Genomic DNA, 17,930 nt, shown 5'->3' on the forward strand with positions numbered 1-17,930 from the left:
GCTGAACTTGGTTAAACTGTGTTAGCCAGTTTAATTCAAAGTCTAAACTTCTGTCCATGCACCTCAGCCATTAATCATTTCACTAAATGCCTTGTCTTATTCATTCTATCATTATTGGTAAAATGAATACTGAGAAAAAAAAAATCTGCAATCAGATTCTCTACCTCCCAATTAAGATAAATTATCCTTCACTGAACAATGTGAGCTTGACTCTCTGTTCCCTGTAGTTCCATATATTGTGGGTTCTCATGTCTTTTTCCTAACCTGTCTGAAGGGTATAAACCTGAAAAGGAGTATTTCTGGAGGCTTGGAGAGGTTGATAGGGCAGGAATCAGATCCTTCTCTGTATTCAAGATAACCTTTCAACATATTTTTCCAATCTGTCACTGATTTTTAATAATAAGACAATTAACTACATCACTGATCAACTAATCCTGGAAAAAAATGTTTTTTGGACCAACTCCTTTGAACATCAATTCATACAATGAAAAAATGTGGCTGATGATGTAGAAAGAGATCATAAACTCTCCTTCACTAGATGATGAAACAATTACACCAGGAGTGGGGAAAATGCTAGCACAGAAGGCACTTTGAAGGAGGGTGGAGAAAGCGCTCCAGAACACACAAAAGGGACCAGTGAGGCACAGCCCAGGTGGCCCAGCCAGGCAGGGTTTGCTTGGCTTGTTTCTCTCTATTGTCCCCAGCTCTCAGTGCCTCTCCTCACATCAGCCATGCATGAGGCAACACTCAAGCAGGTAAAAGAGATTGAGGGAAGGAAATTGCTGTGTTTGTTGAGAGTCAGCAGGTCCCAGAGGGTGCTTTGTCAGAGCCTCCTGCAGCCCCTCGCTGCCAGAGCCTGCTCGGTGCCTCTGAGCCTGTCACCTTCCAAAGGGGCACCACGCTGCTCCCAGGAACAGCCAGGGCTCGCTGCTTCTTTCATGTGTCATGTCAAGGCAGGCTGGAGACTGCTGGGGGCTGCTCTGCTAAGCCTTGCCAAATCAATTTAAACCAAATTTATCCTAACTTCTCTCTGTGCAGTGGTATTCTTGCTCCTGTCTTTTGAGCAGGGTTTGTTGCACAAAAAAAACAACCAAGGACACACATTCAGGTATTTCAGTGGTTTAGCTCCTTCTGCTCTCTGTGGCTCAATTCCAGTCTCATTTCCTGGGCAGTTTTCCACCTACTGAGCAGTGGCCTACAAAATCATTTTCAATAGGCTGCTTGCAGGATGCCTAATTGTTCAACTAGAAATCAGGGTATCTGATACAAATCAGGTAGTCCATTGATAATTTATCTCTCATAAACACACAGATACTTCGTGAGCCTGGTAGATGGGACTGCACCTCCCAGAAATCTGCAATAATGGATAGTGACACGCATTTGATAACAGCCAAACCACACCTCACCTACAGAGCTGTCCCAACATTCAGTGCAGTTAAAGGAAACACTGCTGTGGGATTTTGGTCACGTTCAAACCACTTTTCTATCCATACTGGTTTAATCACTATTTCCATATTTGCTGAAAAACTGTACCCATTCATGATTAATTTTAAATATTCCATGTTATTTCAGGGATATTATACTTCAATTTCCATGCCTGGTCTACTCAGCATTATATCTCAATGATCTTTTCCTAAAAAACCCACACTTTTTTTGTAGGGAAACACTTTCACTAGACATTTTTCTTGGAATTTTTGGGTATATTTGCTCTGAAAACAGCTACAGCTAAAAACCTCTGGCTTCTCCAAATTGGCACCTTGGAGAGAACAGCAATCAAGCCTGAAGAAATTTAATTTAGGATCCTGAGAAGCACGAATGTTTGGATTTAGTTTGTTCAGATAAATACACATGAAAGGTTGGTCTTTTATGGATACACAAAACTGGAACAGTTCCTCTTTGTTCCTTCACAGCGGCTTATCCTGGAATAGATTGGAATGCTGACCATGCAGAGTTAAGGATACCTTGAATATTTTTCTCTTCTATTTTATTTCTTTTTAAAAAGCACAGGGACATGATACAACTCTGGAGCAGTTTTAAGTTATTAAGTATTATGCAAACACCTTAACTGCAATTTAGTGTAGCATTAAGAGCACACCCATCCCACAAACCCACAATTACCACACTTGTTTCAACTTCTTATTTTATCCAGTTAACAGGAAAAGTGAAACATGCAATAGCTCATCATTAGACTTCACTATAGGAAAACCTGAAGATGCTTCCTATTAACATTATAACAACTAGAGATGAGGGAATAATTTGCAATGATTTATCCAAAAATGTAGCCTCTTTTTCTGTTCATGGAATATTTATTGGTAGCTCGTGGTTCTTCAATTTACTGAATATTCAGAAATATTTGACTTCTTCTTGGCGTATTTTTACAAGCAGAATGATCACATTTTGCTTTGAACACTCAATATTTAAAATTCACTACCTGAGCTGTGCTCATTAGTAAGTGGCCAGGTAGGTGTGGGTGAATGATTGCTTGTCCAACTTGAAAAACGGAGCTTCAGAGAATCATCATGGATTTTAAATATGCCTTCCATGGCTTCCTGTGCCAGGGAAACTCAAATGCTTTAATGAGCGAACACAAAAGAGATGAAAGCTTGGCTAAAGATGAGTAGGTAAAATATGTGAACAAACACTTGCAGAGCTTTTTGCAGCGTTTGCCCAGATCTAGTGACGTTGGCCAAGTGACCTCAAAGTGCCCAAACTCTGGCTCTGGGGTTAATGCAGCCACAGCAGCCTTAGATGTGAGAAACAACACTAAATTGTGTTATATGATCTTCACACCAGACTCTCCAAAAACACAGCCTGAGCTCCTGCTTTTCCTCTTCTTCATTTATTAAATTGCTTTGGCCAGGACTACAAATTTTTAATGCCCTTGTTATATCAAAACTCATGTAAACAGCTCTAGTTCTGCTCCTGAACAGACATCCCAACCTGGAGGAACCCAGGAGTTCCCTCCTAGTTCTAGGAGTTACATTTGAAGAAACAAGCTCACATAAAAGAATAAAATTATTTAGTGAAAACCTCCTTCTAGAGTCTAAAAATCAAACCCAAAGGCAAACTGCACAGTGCTGAACCACCAGCAGCCTCTGCTCTGCAGGCCCTCCTCACTACCTGATTAGCCTTGACATTTTTGACTTTCATCTTCCACACCATCCATCTTTTTAAATCAAATAAGCCCAAAAGGACACCCTTGAAAGTGCATCTGTATAGTCTGAAATATGTTAATAATTACAGTAATTAAACCAAAGGGAATTTTTGTTTTAAATTCTCCCCCTCCAAGTATAAATTTATGAACCTATCAAAACAATCTTTAATAATTAGAACTAAGATTTCAAAGTACATATTCTCAGTAAGAATAATTCCATATCACCCCAGCCAAATGCAAACATTTTTGCCAGTGAGTTCAGGGAGTTCAATGAACTCTTTCCTCTCAGATCTTGAAGTGTGTTGCTTGAGACATCTCCAAACTTCATTCACCAATCCAGTATTTTATTCAGCTTTGATAAACACTACCCTATTTTAGCCTAATTTTCTAAGGCAAAAACCCTAATCTGTGTAGCATACCATCTGCCATCTCAGTAAATTACAAATCTGTTAGCCAATTCCAATTCTAAATTGGATTTAGCAGGGGTACAGAATTCCCACAGATATGAAATTTCTTCAATTTTTATGAAAATGGGTGATAAGGTACAAAATATAAACTCAAACTAGTGGACTTGTTAGAGGAAGTCACAACAAACCAGACTTCTTCCATTCTATTTCTCATGGAATGCCTTGACACTGGAGAAAGGAATCAGCCAAAAAGGCAGGAATCAGATGCTTCTCTGCAATCAAGATAACTTTTCAACATATTTTTCCAATCTGTCACTAATTTTTAATAATAAGACAATTAATTACATCACTGATCAACTAATCCTGGGAGTCATGACACCTGGAAAAAATGTTCTTTGGACCAACTCCTTTGAACATCTGTTGGGATGCCCACAATGAATGGATTTAAAAACCTGACTGGAGAAACTCAGGGATCTGGAATTAGGTAAAATTCAACAATCTGAGTCAGCTGCTCCTGCCTCAGCTCGAGAGCTTCTAGGGCTGTCAGGAACTGACTGGATTGTCATCCTCCTTTTGAGTTAATGCACCAAGTAAGTTATTTGTGTCATGCTACAGAGAAATCAAGCACGCACAACTAAGTAGCACTGTCAGATCAAAAAAAGTTCTTTGTGTACATATTTTCCAGAGCATTTTGTACCAAAGGAGACCTCAGAGATTAATGCTTATTTTATTGAGATTATCAAACATACCCAGATAGAAGACATTGAGTTTAACAATATAATGAACCATTCTTTAAACTGAATTGTGCATTCCTGGACTTTTCCCAATTCTGCTGCTTGTTTCAAGGTTAGTATTTTCAAAACCTCCATTACTTTGCATTGTCTCCCTCTCCTGCCCCTATTCTGTGTCCTGACACACCAATGTAAGACACAGACAGAAGAGAGTCTTTACTCTCGTCTGCTCAACTCAGCAGTGGAAATCATGGGAATGCCACATAATTCCCGTTCTGTGATGCGAAAACAACTGTTATTATATTCTCTTACATACCTGGTTTCTTTCTTTCAATGCCTTTGCTTCCTCTGTCTGCGTTAATGCTTCCTTGAATAACAAAGTCTCCTGAGAGACACGTATGGCATTGAAATGTTTACAAAGCCACATTGCCTGAGGGGAGAAAAAAAAAATACAGGTTGAAATATTTGGAAAGAAAACGAGGCAATTTTTTTCAGAAGGTTGCAGAAAGACAGAGCTTTCCCAGCCATACATTTAAGTATACAGACATTTACATATATAAGCAACTTTAGGTAGTTTCTTATAAAGATGTTCAAGAGTCTACAGCTTTGAATAACAGCTTTTTCATCTCCTGTACCTTAAACCAGAATTTAAAGAAGGAAACATTCTTCCTGCCATGCACTCACCACCATCACCTGCAGTTTCTGAGGTTCAAATACAACTTTGACCTTTGCATTTAATAGGTGCCAGTGGACATAAGACAACTGACCATGCAAATGGAGCAATTCACAGCACAAATGGGTAATTACCTTACTTCTCCCAGGCTAATTAGCCCTGCTAAAAGGCTGGGAAAACAAGGCAGGCAGAATTCTGTTGCATTCCAGCAGTATCACTACACCAGTGATTTCTCACAGACCTCACTTGAAAATATCTATTTAACCTCTAGTGTTCTACACAGGTGTATCCCTCAGGAACACCACCCTTCAATTTGTCTTGTGCTCATCTATCACTTGGATAAATCTCAACATTCTCCTCCCAGAACAAAATTTTCCCAAATGCTGAGCTCAGTAGAAAGTAAGAAGGTGAGTGGGAAGTGTTACAACACTGAGGGTAAGGTACTTACAACTGTAGTTTTCCCAGAAGCAGGTGGGCCCAGGACACAAACTCTTGGAGCTATGGAACAAGGATATGCAAATGTCAAGATACAGAACAGCAAAAATCCCAACCAGTTTCCCACTCTTGTATTGCATAATATCAATGGAGCCACCATGAAACAATTATCTCAGCTGGAAAGCTGCCTGAGTGGAGACTTCAGGATCGGGCTCCACTGGGGAAAAAATGGGGAGCAGTAAATCAGTGCCAGCTGGGTCCTCCTTTAATCTCCACGGTCAATGAGATTAACACTCTAACCATGCCACTTGGAGAGATAGATGAGATACATATATCTCAATCCATTTAAACACACGGAGAGTTTAGTGGGTGAGCCATAAGATACAAACATTTCCTTACCAGAGTTTGACTTTTATTCCCGAAACATTGATTTAGAACTAACACGTTTTGTGATGAAAAACTATTTGACTATTTAGTTTCACCAAAATAGGTTGTGTCAGGGTTCAGAGAAGATTTAGATACTGCAAAATGAAGCACTCTCTCACTATGCTTTTTGACAGCTGCCTTCAATTTTTCTAGTCACCATTTAAAGTAATTTTCCTCTTCTGTTTCTTGTGTTTCTCTGCCACTCCTTTCCCTGAGGGGGCAAGGTGCAAAAAATGCATCCCAGTTCTGAGGAATTCTTAATCCAGTGCATACACACAACACGATAGACATTACTGCCATAAGCTTTGTTGGGAATGAATTAGAGGCAAGACAAACAAGAGAAAATGGAGTTGCTCTTAGGAAAGTATTTGGAACTTTTTCCATAAATACACCTTGGGCTGCAATCCCTTGAACTGTCATTTTATATTAACAGCTTTGATGTGTTTTCCCCCTATACCATAGGGGAAAAAAAAAACCCCAAACCAAACCAGACTGTGCAGGAGGGACTTGTTAGTATTTACTGGAAGTAACGTAGGTCAGAGCAGAGGAGGGATCTGCTCACCCAAAAACCTCCTCAGCTCTCGATAACCAAGGGAGATCGTGTCTGATGGTAACAAACAGGCAAGGATGTGACATGTATTTTTATGAGGCCTTCCATGCACTTAACAGTTATTGGGCAGGTGCAATTTTTAAACATACATGAAATCCAAATTATGGATTCATCTTTACAAAGTTATCTGACTTGGAAGGTTTAAGAACAACTCCCCCCTTATTGGTTCTTGCAAGTGCAACAGAACTAGTACACAATGTAGAAAAATACTTTAAAAGGATACATCAGCTGTTTTTATCACCTAATTTCTTTCAAATGTAATGTGATTAAATCCTAGGGTTTTTTTAAAATCTAACACCTTGAAACTCCAGCCCGGTACTTAGGAATTATTTATAAACAGCGTCATAAAAGAGTGCTTGGGTGCCAACACTAATCAACTTCTTCAAACCACTTCAAAGAAAATCAAAAAACCTTTCCATCCACAGATCCTTTTGAGGTTTAACTAGGAGCATGATTTAAAATTCACAAGAAAGCCCTTAGGTATTGAAGCTTTAATACACAGCTTTCTTGGACAAACGTTTGATAAAAAACAAAACATACCATTATATACACCATCTCATGCTTTAATATTGCCCAGGGCTACTGTAAATGCTCACTTTGTACTAAATCTGGTTTTCTCTCTGCTTAGTGGCTGGCAGCAGATGGGGCAGCGTAATTCACTGATTTACTCATTTGCACACTTGTAGGACTCCTCTAAAGCATTCTCCCCAAACATATGACACAGGGGCACAACCAGGACACCACTGGATGTAATGTTTAACCCCTCCCATCAACAAATAGTCACTATTTAATACTGCAGCTTCAAACAAGCAGCTGAATTAAGTCAGGAAATTCTGGGAAATGCCTTTTTCTTCAGTAACAAATCATATTTAATTCTGTATTTAGCCTTGATGAGATGTTACAGGATTTACTGGTCTAATTAAAGCCAGTTTTAACATTCAACAATGATTTTAGCAACAACAAAATTAATCCTGGAATAACACAAAAGAACAGCTGGACTCACAGAGTTCCATTTAAATTCAAAAGATTCTATGACTAATATTAATACAACAGAATTTTCTTAACTTGTAAGAGAAATCGTTTGTCAAAAAGAGGAGAAGCTCACGGTACACGCTGAATATTCTTGCAGAACTTTTTTACATTCCTTCAGAGGTTTGAGCGTAAAGGAGGAACTCACAGAAATGCCACTTGGATCCTGAAAGCCTTTTTCATTAGCACAAACCAAGGTACCATGTAGAAAACTTGCATCTTTGAATATGAAAGAATTATCAGTCTTCATGTGGCCCCTGAAGGTTTTTAGAAGGAACACATGAAAGAACAATAGTACAGAGCCCTAAGCACAAACACTTTGCCACACATTTGACCTACGAGATTTTCAAGACAGTTGTAAGCTATAATCACCATTAGACTTGTTTATATTTTTAAAAGTACTTTAGACCCTATTATTAATTAAAAAGGTTTTCTAACTTCACACCTGGGAGAGATGCGATGCTTCTTTTCCACACATCTCTGTTTGAAATTTTCTCTAGGGCTAAAACTGTCTAGCAAGGCAAGATCATGAAAATTCATCACTTTACTGATGGCTCTAATAAGGTTTTTTTTTTCTTCTAAATAGTCAGCACCTTCCGCCATGATCAAAAAGTAAAATCAACTCTGCTACACATTTCTGTTACATTATTTTCCGTATAATTTATTCTTTAAACAACATTTAGGCTTTAATTTTAATTGGAGTTCCTCTCCTTCCTTAACAGGGTTTTCCAGACCAAAAGCAGACAGCATTTTCCCCTTGACAAACAACTGCTGTAGTTCTATCTTTAGCCTCTAAGTACTGAAGTCATAAGATGGAAACCTGCCTAATTCTGTCGGTAAAATACTGTGGGGCTTCAGGACAAATGCTAGCCCAATGTGAAGAAATTTTATCAGCATTCTATCAAACTGCAGGAAATTCTTCCACATATTTTCCATGGGTCTACAAACCAGATTGATTATTCATGCTGCCTGCACTAGAAAAGGCTGGACACAATTTGCAGGGTTTGATTTTTTTTCTTTAACGTATTTAGCAGCATTTCAGTCAACATCCATCTGATCAGCACCACTAAGAGCTCCCAGCACCTCCAGTGATAATGATTTCATTGATGCTGCAGCAGAACTTTCATAATGGTTTACTCTGGTTTTAAAGAAACATCAAAGCTCCATGACACTAGCTCTCCCTGACAGCTCATGCAGAACAAAAATTATAGTTCAGTTGTGCATATCCAAATATAATCTGCCTAAGGGTGAACAGTTTGTAAATCAAATAATTTGATTGAGGGTACATGCTTTTATTGTGCAGAATACAGACTTCCTATTCAATTTACCAGGTTTTGCTACACAGAGGAGCAGACACACTCACTGTTCCTTCAGCTGAGATGCCACTGAGCAGTGGAACTCATTAACAGCAGCGAGTAACAAACTAATCAAAAAGCAGAGAATCTGCCAGCCCAGGTAGAATAGGAACCCAAATTTACACCTGACAAAAGGAGTAATTAGCGAGCTTAAAGACAACAGGAAATATCAGATGGGGCACAGAACGCATTAATAATTGATACACCAGAACTCTTTGTTATTCCCTTAGAGGGTTTCATTGTTATAACTGTTAAAGTGCATTTTTTATTAGATTACCCACTAAAAAAAGAAATTAAAAGCATCTTGCCTATAACTATTCCAAAATGCTCATCATTTTTTTTGTTTCCACCCTCCCCAAGACTCAGTCTGGAAAGTTTGATGCATCACCTGCCAACGGTAGAGCAGTTCCCAACAGCTGTTAACAAATCAGGAATTGAACTATTTATGGTGTCTCCACTTTCACTCACCATCATCGTTGTTCTGCTTTAAATGGTTTATCATGAACTCAATGGGATCATCTGGCTTATGAATCAATAGCTCTTCAAGCATGTTCTGGAAATAAATAGGACAAAGTCAGCGGAAAATTTAACACAGCTCTGCAGTCATGATATCTTGCATTTCTACAGCAATGTTACAATGAGGATTCTAAACAGCTTATAAATGCTTATTTATTTTCTTTCACAGCCCAAATTGAGACTTCAGAACCTATTTTACATTCTGAAAAACTGAAGCTGGTCATAAAATTGTCAATAACCCCCCCCCCCCCACCACCTATTTGCTTTGGCTTATTTGTGGTACATATGGACACCAGAAAGGTTTGGCTCGAGCAGCCTGGGGTTGATAATGGTTGAGCCAGCACTGACATAAAAACTACACAAGGAGTTTGGAAACCAGACTTAGCTTGAATTTGTGTCTCTGCAGGGCAAGTTGAACCTTCTCCAGCTCATTCCCACGAGTTTCTGGCTGACCCAGAGGAGCACAGAACAGACAAGAGCTGTGGAGAACACAACCCACCAGCCAAACTCACAGAAACAGCACATTTTGCACCTGTTCCTGTGCCAGCCTTGCCTCCTTCATGAAAAGGAGTGGGGAGAAGGTGGGAAAAAAAAGAATAAAAAGGCTAAAAGCCTTGCCTTGAATGTCTCTTTGGAGCCCATTTTCATGTTAAATCCTTGAGCTTATACAGGGCCTTGTTTCAGTTCCCACTCGTAGCAGCGGGGATCTTGCACTGGTTACAGGGAGGATTTTGGCTTCAAAGGCAGAAAAAGAACAACCCTGAGAAATCCACACATTTCCTAGTAAGACATTTCAGCACAGCCACGAGTTCTGTAATTAAAACTAAACATCAAACAGAACTAATGTTCTAATTTAGATAAGCTGCAGAAATGCTCACGCTGGAAGAGACATCTATTTCTAAAAAGCAGTCATAACACTTTCATATTTGCAAGTAAATTCCATAAAGTCGGTATAGTCCATAAAATTTTATATCCTCACCAACTGATTGTCTTTTATTAGAGTGGGCTATTTTTTTTCCTACTTCATCCACTTCATTAGAATAATTAAATCACTCAATTTTGTTTATAAACTGGTGATTGTGCAAGTTCTGATGCCTCAAGGTCTGGGTAGCACAGAGCATAAACTATGAAAATTGTATTTTTATTGGAAGCTCATTTAAAAATTATTACTTTTCAGAAACATTTCTTTAAACTAAAAAATTTGGATTTGGCACTACACTTATCAGCACCTTTAAAAATAACAGACCTAAGAAAATCTGGGTTTATTATAATTCAAAAACATTCAGGCTGACAGTGATTGACACTGTCAATGTTTCTTGCCCAAATCCTACCTTCAAACCCTTAATTTTATTCAATTCTGCTAAACTCAGTTTAATTTCATGAGTAGCTCTGCTAATCTCTGGGGCAGGTTCATGTTTTGGGTCTCAAGTAATTTTACATTTTGTGTTTTGTAAATGTTTTAGCACAACAATTTCAAGCTGTGTTTGTGTCATTATGTTGCTCCAACACAACTGAAACATGAAAAGAAAACACGACCCTGAGTAAGTCCCAGAAACATTTTATGTAATATGAGTTCCTACAGCTGCATTCAATGCCTCATAGCTTACAAAACACAGCATTGCATTAAAAAAACCCCCAAAAATCACAACTATTACACCGCACTAATCATAATAAACAGAGGAAAAAAAAGGATTGCACAAAAAAAAAAAAAAAAAAAAAGAAAAAAGAAATAAACACGTGTGTGTATTTCAGTGAGATCTAAACAAGTGAAAATGACTTTGTAACAGAGTTAAGAGTTAGCAGCACGCAGGGGAAGGCTCTCCGGCAAGTTCTCCTATGAGAACAGCACCAGAACTTTCGGTCCCTCACACAAACCTCCCCATGCACGACACAAGGGCTTTTCCCGAACCTACAGAACAAATCACACCCTTCTCTACAGCAGGGAAACCAGCCTTGCTACGTGCCGAAATCACAACGACTCCACAAGTGCCATTTTCTCCCTTTATTTTTGACACACCCGTCCCCGAACAGCCCCAAGAGGAACGCAGGAGGAAGGGTTTTAACCGGGGGCTGATCAGCAGGCGGTGACCGGCCCCGCTCTTCTTCACCGCGTTCTTCCCGCACCTCGTTTGTCACTGTCCCCCCTTTTCCTCCCCGTTCTCCGCCCCTGCTCGTCCCGCCTCGCCTTTCACCGACTCCTTTCTTCCTCAGGCTGCCACTTTCTTCCGCAAAACAAATGACACGTACGAGCCGCAGCAACTGCCAATTAAAACAATTAACTGCGAGAGCCCACGGCCGCTTCTCGCTCACGGACACCCGCCCCTCAGTTTCCACAGGAGCCCGCATCGGGCGCTCGCCGGTGCCCCTTTCCGCCTCCCCCGTGCCCGTCCGGCCGCCCCCGCGCCGCGGAGAGGCTGGCGGGGAGTCCCCGTTCACCTGCAGGAGCTGGAAGAGCCCCCGCTCCTCCGCATAGGCGCCCGCGGGCGGCGGCCATGCCCGGCCCTCGGCCGCCACGGCCTCCTCCGCCATGGCCGCCCCTAGCAACGCGACGCGTTGCTAAGCAACGTCATCACCGCGCGACGAGGAACGGCCTCGCTCCACATGGGGGCGTGGCCACCGCCTCGTTAACTGCAACAGGGAGCGGGGAAACGTCATCGAGCGGCGACGGTTGCCAGGGAGACGGCGGCGCGGTTGCCGAGGCAACAGCGGGGCTGAGGGCCCGCGGTCAGCGCTGGCGGCCCGGTCATCCCGCCCAGCGCGGCCCGGTCATCCCGCCCAGCCCGGCCACCCCTGCCAGCCCGGCCGCTCCCGGGAGCTGCCACACCGCCCCCGCCCGCCCGCCGGCCGGTAGGAGCCGCAGGGCTCGCTGCACGAACGGGCCGGGGGGCTCAGGAGGGTGGGGGATGCGGGCGAGGCTGCTCCGAGAGCTCCTGCTCTTTCCTCAGGGTCCAAACCAGCCCCAGGGTCCAAACCAGCCCTCTGAGGAGGGGCAGGTTAACCCCGGCCCCGGCCCCGCCGGCGAGCGCTGCGTGCTCGGCCGGCTCCCGTGAACGGGAGAGCTTTGAAGCCGCTGGGGCGATGGTTTTACAGCGATAAGAGGAGCCACGGCTCCCCGCGGCCCCGCCGCAGCCGCGCGGTTGATGCATTGCCGCATTATCTTTACAATAGACCCACTAGGGTTTATGGCATCTGATTGTCAGTGCTCCCCTCTGGGTTCTCTGCCTCTTTTTGCAGCATCATTACTAACTCATTGACTTACTGCTTGGGGCTCTGGGACTGCAGGGCTTTGGCACAATATATCTCCTATTTTTCCCGCTTTTTAGTTTTTTTTCCTATGTAACTTTTCCACTAACCTACACAATTCCAACTCAGGCGAGACGTAGAATTGCATAATTTCCAAAAAGCAGCTTCCTTTCTCTCCTTTTCGCCCCAGATCCAGAAAGAAGCAAACATGAACGAGGTAGTGGAGACCCTAAGAAAGATAGAGCAGAACTACAAGCTCTTCCAGCAGCAGCAGTTTTCATTTGTCAGAGCACTGGAACACACCCGGGAGGAAGCCCATGACTTGGTCAGACCTGTGTCATCCATCACCCAGGTACAAAGCATTCAGCACCAAGTGCTCTCTGCCCGTGAGAACAGGGACAACACGAGGCTGGCGGGCACCCGGGGCCAGTTCAGGGACGAAGAAATGTTTTTACTGAGGGAGGACGGACAAAAGCTCTCCAGTAACGTTTGTGTATAACTCGAGATGTGAGGAGAGAAGCACCTGTGAGGGCTTCCCATTATCGCGGCAGGAATCTCATTGCTGAGCAGCACTTTCTGGTTTAGTTTAGCACTGCTGGGGCACAGCCAGAAATATAGGGCACAAGAAAACAATCAAACCAAGCCTCCTTCCCCAGCCACACATGGAATCTGTAATCCTTAACTTGTAGGAAGCAGCATGTCTGGCTCTTCCCCCTGGTATCGGTGCTGCTGTATCTTTCTATAGTGCTTATTAAAAATAATGGCTGTGTTACAGAGGGAGGATGATGGATTGAGGGCTGAAAGTCCCAAGTGGGCAAGAGGTTTTCTGGGCTGGTAAGTGAATTGTCTTGGAATTTTTATAACATGGTGTACTTAAAGGTAGAACTTAGACCACCTGGAGACAGAAGGGGGAAGAAAAATCTAAACAAAATCAGAATTGTGAATTTGAGGCATCAGAACTCGGGCACAAAACTCGGATGCCAAAGGCAGAGTGACAGCCAGGCTGCTGTCAGGATTAGGACACAGAATGAGCTGGTTATCTTTTCCAAGGGCTGCCTCTCCCTCATATAAGGGCTTTGCTCATTGCATTGAAGAGGATTGTGACAGACATTGCACTGAGCCATTTTTTTCCCATTGAGATGTTGTGTAACATTATGCTGTTTTTAGAAGCACTGATATCCCAGTGGTGCTTCTTGGCAGAGGTAGAAGGGCTGCTTGTGGTGCGGGTGAAACCTGGTGGGTGGTGACCTCAGAATTGTGTGGATGCACAGCCTCCTCTGTGACACAACACAGGAAATCAGCGGTGGCAAACTCTGCTCCTGAGGGGGAGGGTGGGAAAGGGAAAAGAGCAAATTACTGGGAAGGACAGGGAGCAATTGGTGCAGCACACCCTGGTGATGCACTGAGCAGAATCCAAACCTCTACCGAAGAAACTTCACTGGTGACAAAAGCAGGCACCCATTTGAGTTTACTGCCATTCTCCCTATTTTTAATTTGCCATGGGAGGGCACAAGAATAAAAGCAGCAAACACAGAAATGTGTGTGGTCTCAGCCTACAGCTGACTTGACTGCCAGCTCTCTTTGCATAGAAACATAGACACTACAGAAATAAAATGATATTGCATTGGAACATGGCTAAATTTCCAGCCCCCAGCAGTTTCATGTGGCAGCATTTTTAGCATGGAGTGATGGCATTTCTCAGGGAGGAGAGGAGAGCATAGGAAGGTGGAAAGGTGGGAGTGCACACCACAGTCAGGCAATGGCAACAGCTCTTTAAAGATTTCTACATGGAGCAGGGTATAAAGTCTGGCTTGTGCAGAGCTGGACAGCCCTTGCAAGTTGTTCCTGTAGTCCTGGTCCCTGTCCTGGTCACTCAGGTGCATTAACTCTCTGTTGTTGATGTGGACAACAAGAGGTCCTGTTATCCCACTGGTGAACATCCAGGCTAAATGGATACTCTCCTTAGGACTGTTTCTGCTCACAGCAGCAGTAAAAAATCCTGCCACTCGCAAGGACACAGCACTCAGCAAAGAGTGTGGAAGGAGGAATCTGTAGTGGAAATGGACTCTTTGGGGCCATTTTTTATTTTTCTTACAAACCTGCTGAGAATTTGGCCAAGCACGTTCATGGCTTCTCTGTATGCAGAGACTGTATCCATGTTGGAACTACTTCCCTCTTGTCTTGGAATCTTACAGAAAGCACTGAAGGTGTTGGAGCCCAGCTCTGGCTGCCAACCAGCCACTCAGAATTCATATTCTGAAGAGCCTGTAATTTCTTTGGAGATGATACTTAATCCCTTGGCATAACATTTCCTCATGCAATGCCATCACTCTGAGTAACACAACTGCTCAGGGCAAGCAGGGAATAGCATTGCTCTAGCAGGTTAGCCAGGGCAATTCAGGTTAAATGGGTTGAGTTTGCAGTCATGTGCCAGATAAAGACCCGTGAAGGATGCGTGATGCAAGCACATCACTCCAAACCATTCCCAGTTTGGTGGCTGCCCTCACTTCCCACCCTGCTCTGCCCAGGCAGCTGTGGCCGGGGCAGAGGGAGCAGACAGAAGACCCCACACTCAGCCTGTTCCTGCAGTGCTGCGAGCACAGCTGGGTTTGGCTGTGCACTCCTACACCTCTAAGGTGAGGAAGGCTCTGTGTGCCGATGCACAGATTCCTTACTCCAGCCTTCCTCAGGCACGAGGAATGACAAGCAAACATCCCATAGTGCTCACACTCAGAGCCACAAGAGACAGCAGCTTCTCCTCACTAACCTGAGCAGCTTTGCAGCACAAATTCAGTGCAGGTTAACACCACTGACCCCTGGTTTTCCCCCTATGCAGGTCCAGTGCTACAAGGACCACCACTGTTACAATGCCACAGACAGGCGCATCCTCAACATGTTCATCTCCATCTGCAACGATCTCCGCAGCCTCTGCCAGAAGCTGGAAACGGTGCACCCTGGCGACAGCGTGAGCAATGGCCTTTTGGAGAAGTGCAAAGTGCTCCTTAACGACAGCAACGACTTCACTGCCATCCGAGCCACGTAGGTGCCTCCTCAGCTCAGCTCCTGGCGCTCGACTGTCAGTGCTGCGGGACTGGCACTGCACATTCCCACCTGGCTTCTCCACCAGTTCTGCCACAAGGTCCTCCCTAGGTTCCTGTTCCAGCTGTTGGGAAAACACTGCCATATCCATGCACAAAGACTGCTGGGTTGTTTGTCCATCCTTCTTGCTGGTGCATGGCACGCCCTGAGGTCTGTGCAGTGCTCAGGCAGGTTACCTGCTCCTGCCTCCTGCTCCTCCTCTGCACAGAGCTAATTTCTGCAGGGCAAGTGTCTGTATGTCCTCTCCAAGACTTCCAGATCTATGCCAGGGTGGTTTTTGGCAGGACTCATTCCTCAACATGCAGTTCTATCCATGCTTTTCTGTTTTTGGGAAATGGCTGGCTGTGCAATCCTGCTCTTCCGTGGGGGGTCTGAGGGTGGCTCCCAGGGTTGCACTGCTGGGACTCCTCTGCCAATTGTTTCCCTCTGTCCCACAGCTACCCCCACGGTGTTGTGAATTACCTGAGCTTGGAAGAAGCAAGGCATCGCTATGGAGGGGTGGTGAGCCTCATCCCCATCGTTATAGACAGCATGAGCGAGTGGATAACTTACATGAAGAGGCACGTGCTGTATAAAGTGAGTTGTGGACGTGGCATGTCCCAGAAGGAGACGCCCATTTCCCAAACACCATCTGCTGTGCACCTTGCAGCTCCAACCTCTGTTAGTAATAAACATGCTGTACAATTGCAGGAAAAAGATTTCCAGACATACCTGGCTGAAAATCAACGTCCACAACAAAAAGCTCCCTGGAGGCCACCAGGCAAACACCCCTTTTAAAGGATCAAAGCTCCTGCATCTTCTGCTCACCATCTTTAACTACCTGGCTGATTAAAGACAATGAAATGAACACTAGAGATCCATCCTGAGTCCACTTTCTGAAGAGCTGCCCTGCAGCCAGCCTGGGACAGATGCATTCACTCTCCCTTGCTGATATTTCCACTCTTCTCCTCAAAGTCATATCCCAACAGAGGTAGCTGTAGCTACAGCTGGTCCCTGGGACCAGCACTGCAGTGGGAGCAGGAAACAGTCAGGAGTCATCAAGTTCTAATCTCTCAGAAATGAAACCTGGATAAGATACTTGAAATAGGATTTTACATTTTCTCAGCCTCCTTCCTGAGGAACATCCCCTCCCTCGCCACAGCCAGCGGGGTAAAGAATCTGCCTGTGTGAAGGATGTGATACAGAGCAGCAAAGGCCTGGCATTATGGATTCAGACACATCTTCGAGATTTAGACTTGTCTCTAAGATTCCCTCACCCCCATAGAAATTGTATGGTTATCTGGACCACAGAATCTCTGTTTACAGCACACTAAGGAGGTCTCCATATATGCCACTGGCTACAGAGGCCAGTGTGCTTCAGCTGTGCTCTGCTGCAGCCTCCTGCAGCTCCTCACACCACAGAACATCTCCCCTTACACCTGCTTGACTCTTCTGCTGTCACAGCTGGAGATGTAAAGGAGAGCAGAGCTCATTTTGCCCTTAGTTTGTGTGTACTGACAATAGCCAAACGTGGACAAAACACCCCTGTGCTCCTCAGACCTCTACAAAATAAAAGCCATTTCCAGTCCATGTGATCCATGGGAATGTGGTGGGACCATCATGTTCAGATGGTTCCTGTTCAAATTGCAAATTAAACTGTCTGTGCTTTCCCTGTTTCAAGGCAAGGTTAGCATTACCTTATCCAGATGTCCCACCTAAGGGGCGGGCCCAGGCTGGCCCTGGGGCTTAAAATATACAGCATGTGGTCAGACCCTAAAGCCCTTCCTAAATAACAGTGTCCTCCCTGTATCTGGCTGCTCTTTTCCCCTCCCACAGGCAAATTACCTCCTGGCTCTTTGCTTCCTGCTGGAAGACACTCCTGAATAAACAATTTCCCTTTGCATACCTGGCTCAGTGTGTTAATATTATGAGAAAGCTGTTGCCTTAAAATCACCGGTTTTTGGCAACAAGAAGTGAAAATTAGAAGGGAGAATTAATACAGAGGAGGGGGCATAGGAAGGAATGACAGCTCAGATGAAATGGAAAGTATTTTCAGGAGCATTTTTTATTCCTCACATAACACCCCACATTGTTTTGCACTTTTTTCCTTTCCCCTATCCACTTGTACTGCAATGCACCCACCCAGTCTGGAGTAGGGCCCTATTTTTAGGGAGATTTGATCCAACTGAACTGAACCGTGGTGAACTCAAAATGGTAACAGAGGGTCACAGAGCGACTCCCGGGCACTACTGGGGCCGCAGCCAGTGGAATGT

At 43.9% G+C, this 17,930-nt stretch overlaps 2 protein-coding genes across 5 annotated transcripts in view; one reads left to right on the forward strand and one right to left on the reverse strand.

The window, feature by feature from the left end:
- AK8 (adenylate kinase 8) overlaps positions 1-11,880 on the reverse strand; it is a 66,189-nt gene extending 54,309 nt beyond the window's left edge. For 2 of the 3 annotated variants that reach the window (XM_042052663.1, XM_042052664.1), the window contains exons 1-4: positions 11,773-11,880; positions 9,289-9,373; positions 5,414-5,463; positions 4,609-4,722 (exon numbers count right to left, since the gene is read on the reverse strand). In XM_042052663.1, coding sequence (XP_041908597.1) covers positions 4,609-4,722; positions 5,414-5,463; positions 9,289-9,373; positions 11,773-11,865 — 342 coding nt within the window. In that variant the 5' untranslated portion in view covers positions 11,866-11,880. Of the gene's footprint in view, positions 1-4,608; positions 4,723-5,413; positions 5,464-9,288; positions 9,374-11,772 lie in introns of those variants that run through there. The other variant, XM_042052666.1, reaches the window with a different exon arrangement.
- Positions 11,881-12,026: 146 nt separating this feature from the next.
- SPACA9 (sperm acrosome associated 9) lies at positions 12,027-17,560 on the forward strand. 2 transcript variants are annotated; one of them, XM_042052707.1, is made up of 5 exons: positions 12,027-12,183; positions 12,770-12,931; positions 15,416-15,618; positions 16,116-16,254; positions 16,369-17,560. In XM_042052707.1, exons 2-5 carry the CDS (start codon positions 12,788-12,790, stop codon positions 16,453-16,455), a joined length of 573 nt encoding a protein of 190 aa, XP_041908641.1. In that variant the 5' UTR covers positions 12,027-12,183; positions 12,770-12,787; the 3' UTR covers positions 16,456-17,560. The 2 variants fall into 2 exon arrangements, with proteins under 2 accessions (XP_041908641.1, XP_041908640.1); XM_042052706.1 differs by having other exon boundaries at positions 16,116-17,560.
- The last annotated feature ends 370 nt before the right edge of the window (positions 17,561-17,930 follow it).

This window comes from Corvus kubaryi, unplaced genomic scaffold (genome assembly GCF_017639235.1).
Source record: "Corvus kubaryi isolate FWS band 111438036 unplaced genomic scaffold, C.kubaryi_AGA036_p1.0 78, whole genome shotgun sequence".
Lineage (NCBI taxonomy): Eukaryota > Metazoa > Chordata > Aves > Passeriformes > Corvidae > Corvus > Corvus kubaryi.

What these genes read in the sequence shown, in the direction of transcription:
- SPACA9 (XM_042052706.1), top strand. Translation starts at nt 12,788, where the DNA reads ATGAACGAGGTAGTGGAGACCCTAAGAAAGATAGAGCAGAACTACAAG. An exon ending in CTGTGTCATCCATCACCCAG is followed by an intron (nt 12,932 to 15,415) that starts GTACAAAGCATT and finishes CCCCCTATGCAG; the next exon opens with GTCCAGTGCTACAAGGACCA. An exon ending in TTCACTGCCATCCGAGCCAC is followed by an intron (nt 15,619 to 16,115) that starts GTAGGTGCCTCC and finishes TCTGTCCCACAG; the next exon opens with CTACCCCCACGGTGTTGTGA.